The sequence below is a fragment of the Lytechinus pictus genome, chromosome 14 (genome assembly GCF_037042905.1).
Source record: "Lytechinus pictus isolate F3 Inbred chromosome 14, Lp3.0, whole genome shotgun sequence".
NCBI classification, from domain to species: domain Eukaryota; kingdom Metazoa; phylum Echinodermata; class Echinoidea; order Temnopleuroida; family Toxopneustidae; genus Lytechinus; species Lytechinus pictus.
The window spans coordinates 13,925,113-13,931,836 of NC_087258.1; the positions used below are offsets into that span (position 1 = coordinate 13,925,113).

A 6,724-nucleotide genomic window follows, 5' to 3' on the forward strand; every position below is an offset into this window, starting at 1 on the left:
CCTGTATCAAAGTACATTCTCTAGTAACAAACGTGCGATAAAACATCACATTTTATGTCTAACAAATATATAGATATTGTGGGTAAATAATTAGTTTTAATTTATCTCTGAGATGACCCATTTTGATTATTTGTATGAGAGTCAAAGTCAAACATTCTCAATGATTTGCATTTTTTTCATCGTCTTTTATTTTGCAGTCTCTAGAGTTTCCATCATGGCTGACACATTAAAAAATGTCATCTCCCATAGTACGGAGTGTCCTGTATGTCTTTCTACCTTCACTGATCCCAAGATCCTGTCTTGTTCTCACACATTTTGCAAGCCTTGCCTGGACAACCTCTTGGAGTGCCAAAGTAAATACCAGATTCGATGCCCTGTCTGCAGAGCTGTAACCCTAGTTCCAAACCAAGATGTCAGCAAACTACAGGTAAATCTTGCTTTGAAAAATCTAATAGAGGACATGAAGTGTCATCCCCAGATTTGCACGAGTTGTAAATCCGATGACAAGCCCAGTGCTGATGTCTACTGCCAAGACTGTGGCAAGTATCTCTGCACCACTTGCCTCAACACACACTCTCAATGGGGTGACTTTATTGATCATGAAGTCATAGCCATGAGTGAGATCTCATCAGGGAAGGTGGCGATACGTAGATACCGGAAATGCAGGAAACACCCGAAAGAAGACGAGGAGTGCTTCTGTTCGAGCTGCAGGAGGTTCACATGCTTCAAGTGCGTTGTCATGGAACATAAAGACGAAGCTAAGCACCAGGTCATGGAGGCAGCTGCCTATGAGAGAAGACACCGGGAGAGCATCGAAGAAATAAAATCAAAGGTGGATGAGAAGCAAGCATGCTTTCAGAAGTACTTAGATTTCATTGATGAACAGATGAAGCTTGTTGGCAGTACGAAGAAAGAGTGTATAGATGACATCAACAATGCTTACGATGATGCAGTCCGACAGCTGGCAGAAAGAAGAAACATCCTGCTTGGAGAAGCCAAGGAAAAGACTGAAGAAGTAGAGAAAAATCTCGAAGGGATGAAGACATCGGCTCAGAAGTACATCAATCAGTTGACGACCATCGCTGACATGGTAACCAACAAAACAAAAATACCGTTCGATATGGATACTTTGGCTGCACACGACACTCTGTGTGAGGAGATACGAGAGGCCTTTGATCAAGAGGATCCTGACTACGAGAAGCCCAGGAAATCAAGCAAGAAAGGGAAAAGTGTCGGTTTTGAGAGACACGTTCGAAAGGACGAGCGAGACCTCGGTAAGATTGTTAACGTAGTTGCGAAGGACGTCGAACTGCCTACTAAGAACAGCATGAATACCATGGTCAGTACTCCAGATGGTAGGATGGCAGTAGGATGTGTGACAGGTGGCATCAACATCTTCTCTTCTGACGGCGAATTACAACAGACAATTCTCAAGGATGTTGCGATTCTTGCGGTAGGGTTCCTCTCTGACGGTCGATGTATTGTGATCAATAGTGTACACGAATTCACACTCTACACACCAGAATACGTAAAATTGAATGTAATGTTTGAGTCTATGGGTATAGATGAAGGCGGGTTTCCTAATCTCATCGTTGGTTGTGATGATCTGATCTATGTGAGCTACAGAAAAGCCCATAAGATCCTTGTATTTTCAGCAGCAGGTGGGCAAGCAGTCAGGGAGATACCATGCACGGGATATACGCCTGGCCAAATCGCAAGTTACGATGACACTCTCCTCGTTAAAACAGGGGATACTTTACGATTAATAGACAAAGAAGGTGTTGTACAACATACATTAACCAAACCTGGTAGTTCAACTTCTGCTGCTGTATCTCAAGGTAATCTCATCCTGGTAGCCACGGTGAAGCATGAAGAAGGGTTGGTGAGTATTGACGAGTATACAAATGAGCTTACACCCATACAAAACCTTGTTAATGATTACAAGATTGCAAAGCCTGGTAGAGATTGGTATTATATCCAGCAAAACCGATCAGGCGATATCGCTTTCTGCACTCCGGATAGACTCTATATATTCCAACTTTGATGCACTTTACAGTGTTACGGTATCTTTTATCTCGAGGAAGAGTGGGGGAGATGATGTTCACTGAACTGCTTCTTTTATGGTGATATATTTGAAACCGGTTTACACAAATCATTAAACGATATGTTTGAAGTCATGGGTTACATTTTGTTCGTATAAATACTATATCTATTTTCTATTAAACAAAGTCCCGCATTACGAGTCATTTCCGTCTTTGAAAACATGTAAAATGGAATTTGTGTAATTGCAATTACTGAAATATGGTTAAACTCGTCTGTAAATGAGGGAGAAGTTTTATCGATGGATATTTTATTTTGATCTGAGGTAGTGTATAGATAAACATAGTGGTGGAGCCTTCTTTTACATTAGAAATGAAATCGTTATGGATTGACATTTATTTTATTACACCAAAAAGTCCATTACTTGAGGTGACGTCTACAGGCCACAGACAATTATTCTATTGATTCTATCTCTAGTATTACTGATAGAGTAATACAAGTCGATAAGGTTATAATTCTAGGGTGAAGAATATCTGCGTGTTTTCTTACAGTCTACATTACTTTAAAAATATAAGAATATCTTTTATTAAACTATCCAACTTGAAACTAAGTTAGCTCGAGTAACACAAGACTCTTCTTTATTGATAGACTATGTCAAACATATTTAATAAAAATCGTATTAGTCGAAATAATTGTGTTTTTTTTAATTGGCCTTAGTTGTCAGTCCTTTAACCTTTTGCTCAAGAAAGAGATCTGTATCAATTGGGATTGGGCTGTTATAATGTAAATAAATATATACATGGATACTGCAATGTCAAACTTAAAAAAAAACATTTTCCTAACAGTAGTCGTTATTGTTCAACTTTAAAACAAATCAAACAATGTACCAAGAGGTGGATGAATGACGAAATTATTATCTTAATAAGAGAAATGTAGGTGTAAATAAAGTATGAAAAGATGATATTGATAATGGGGTACTCGAAAAGAAATTTAAACTGTCGCGAATTATTTTACAAAGGAACTGATATAGGATAAAGTAAAGATGAATATTTCCAACATCAAATTACAGAAAACAAGAATGATTCTGCTTTGGAATAATCAGACAGATTTAGGATTTATATAAACTCAGAAGAGTAATCAAGATAATATATTAGAGTATTCATGATAATTCATGGGTAGCGAACGGTGGCAAATAAATTATCACGTTAGCTCCTAGTTATGAACAGAAACGAGTCTGGACTCGACAGTTCTAAACAAATTTGCTTTTACAGAAAGGGTGGGTAGCGTCGTGTAGCATTAACGGGAACTCCATCCTTCGTCCAAAGCCCCCGCCCCCCCTGTTGCACCCACAAATGTAATAACGCCCACAAATGTAATAACGCCCACAAATGTAATAACACTTTACCCACAAATGTAATAACACCCACAAATGTAATAACACTTTACCCACAAATGTAATAATTTCACCCACAAATGTAATAATGCACTTTACCCACAAATGTAATAATTTTTGATCGCCCACAAATGTAATAATGACTTTACCCACAAATGTAATAAATTTGAAGGGATTTTTGGCGAATCCGTTCTAAACTAAAATCCTATAGTAATGCGTTCATATAGCACAAAAGTGCAAAGTCTTTTTTCCAGACCCAGTTAATTAAACATTATAGTACAAGTCCAAAGTCTTTTTCCAGACCCGGTTGTTTCAAAATTATAATATACGTCCAAAGTCTTTTTTCCAGACCCAGTTAATTCGAAAATTAAAATGCAAGTCCAAAGTCTTTTTTTCAGACCCGGTTGTTTCAAAAATTATAATATACGTCCAAAGTCTTTTTTCCAGACCCGGTTGATTAAAAAACTATGATATACGTCCAAAGTCTTTTTTCCAGATCCGGTTGTTTCAAAAATTATAATATACGTCCAAAGTCTTTTTTCAAGACCCGGTTGTTTCAAAAATTATAATATAAATCCAAAGTCTTTTTTCCAGACCCGGTTGTTTCAAAAATTATAATATACGTCCAAAGTCTTTTTTCCAGACCCGGTTGTTAAAAAAATTATAATATAAGTCCAAAGTCTTTTTTCCAGACCCGGTTGTTTCAAAAAGTTTAATATAAGTCCAAAGTCTTTTTTTCAGACCCGGTTAATTAAAAAATTATAATGCAAATCCAAAGTCTTTTTTCCACACCCGGTTGTTTCAAAAATTTTAATATAAGTCCAAAGTCTTTTTCCAGACCCGTTTATTTCAAAAATTATAGTTTAAGTCCATACTAAGATACAATAATGATATTCCAGTGGAATAAAAATGAGAATCGAGCTTAGTCTTTTCTCCAGACCCAGTTAATTTAAACTAGATGGAATTAATGTCTTTGTTGTTGTTTCAACTTATACGGCGTATATTGTGAATATATGTGCTAGAGTAAATTGAGAATCAAGCATAGTCTTTTCTCCAGACCTGGTTACTTAAAACTAAAAACTAAACCCTATAGCAATGCGTTCATATAGCACAAAAGTGCAAAGTCTTTTTTCCAGACCTGGATAATTAAACAATTACAATATAAGTCCAAAGTCTTTTTTTCAGACCCGGTTGTTAAAAAAATTATAATATAAGTACAAACTAAGTTACGTTAATGGTATTCCAGAAAAAAAACGAGAATCGAGCTTAGTCTTTTCTCCAGACCAAGTTAATCAAAACTGGTGGAATTAATGTCTTTGTTGTTGTTTCAACTTATACGGCGTATATTGTGAATATATGCGCTAAGAGTAAATTGAGAATCAAGCGTAGTCTTTTCTCCAGACCCGGTTACTTAAAACTAAAAACTAAACCCTATAGCAATGCGTTCATATAGCACAAAAGTGCAAAGTGTTTTTTTCCAGACCCGGATAATTAAACAATTACAATATAAGTCCAAAGTCTTTCCTCCAGACCCGGCTATTATAAAATGAATTAAAAAACTTCAAATCTAAGACCAATTTTCCAAAGTTTCACCCAGTAAAAAAAATATGTCTTTACCCCACACCCAGTTTTTTATAATAATACTACGACCCCTACAAAACATTGTAATAATGCATGGGTAAAGCAAACATCCTTTCTTCAGACTTGGTTATTATTTGAAAAAAATAAAATAGTTTTTACAAATATTCTAAAACGAATACCCAATAATCTAATTTCTGTGGAATAACATGAAGACCGATTGTCGAAGATCGACTTTCCTCCAGACACAATTATTTGAAGAATAAAATATCAATAAAACCCAACCCCCCAAAACGAGTCTTAGAACCAAAAATCCTCCAAATTAAGACCATGCATGTAGAAAAGCACATGTTTAGAGCGTTGTCTTTATTCCAGACCCAGTAATTTAAAAACGATTTAAACAGTCTTAAAAACAAAAGACTTTGTCATATTCTTATTCTTGTGGAATAACACGAGTATTATGCTTAGTCTTTCGTCTAGACCCGGTTATTTAAAAGATAAAAAAATATTGAAAAATAATAACAGCTAAGACCAATCCTCAAAATTAAACCCACTTAAAATGCTTGAGCTTAGAGTGTTGTCTTTACCCCTCACCCAGTTCTCTTTAAAATACAAATTAAGCGAAACATTAATCTTAAAACCTAGACCCCAGCATCTTCCAAACTATAAAACCCTTTTGATAACGCATACTTAATTTGACCAGACCAGTTTATTAAAAAAAAAACAGAAAAAAAAAAAAATCAACCCTCTTCCAGCCTAACATCCTGTAATAAATGATGCAATTAAACATTCATTTTTTCTTCCAGGCAAAGAAATCTATAATAAAAAAACAACATCAAAACTTAGAGCCCGGGGAGCATTTCATGAAAGGAGTTGTTTGACGTTTTATCCGACACTGGTAGCACTGCTTCTCAGCCAATCAACATCAAGAACAGTTGTCAGATCTGACAACTTGTCGGACATAAATGTTGATGAAATACTCCCCCAATCATCTTATTCATGTTGTACAGGCACAAGAATATGATTGAGTCTTAGTTATGAGGATTTCATTTATCTTATTTCTGAAATGACAAGGTCTGGAATAAAGAAAGCTCTCTAAACTTTTATTTATTGAAGGTTCTTAGTTTGAAGGATAGTTGGGCCTTAGATTATGTTATTCTTTTTTAATGATTTTGGTTATTTTGAAATAATAATAGGAAAGATTACAGCATATTTCCATGTTATTCAATGTTCAAAAGATTGCAGGGTCTTTGTTTTGTTGTTGTTGTGTTTTAAATGACTTTATAACTGGGTCTGGAGGAAAGACTACGCTATATTTCCATGTTTTTCAACATAAATAGGATCGTGGGTTTTTGTTTGCTTTTTTATTATTACTAATTTATTATTATTATCATTCATTTGTTATTTGAAAGATTTAGGTCTGGAGGAAAGACTACACCATATTTCCATGTTATTCAATGTTATTATTATTATCATTCATTTGTTATTTGAAAGATTTGGTTCTGGAGGAAAGACTACACCATATTTCCACGTTATTCAATGTTGATAATACTGCAGGGTCTTTGTTTTGTTGTTGTTGTGTTTTTAATTACTTTTATAACTGGGTCTGGGGGAAAGACTACGCTATATTTCCATATTTTTCAACATAAAGAGGATCGTGGGCCTTTGTTTGCTTTATTATTATTACTAATTTATTATTATTGTTCATCATTT

At 35.1% G+C, this 6,724-nt stretch overlaps 1 protein-coding gene across 1 annotated transcript; it reads left to right on the forward strand.

Moving 5' to 3' along the window:
• The first annotated feature begins 211 nt into the window (after nt 1-211).
• Nucleotides 212-2,044, forward strand: LOC129276222 (tripartite motif-containing protein 2-like). The gene has a single exon (XM_054912634.2). It carries the CDS (start codon nt 215-217, stop codon nt 2,042-2,044), a length of 1,830 nt encoding a protein of 609 aa, XP_054768609.2. The 5' UTR covers nt 212-214.
• Nucleotides 2,045-6,724: the final 4,680 nt, after the last annotated feature.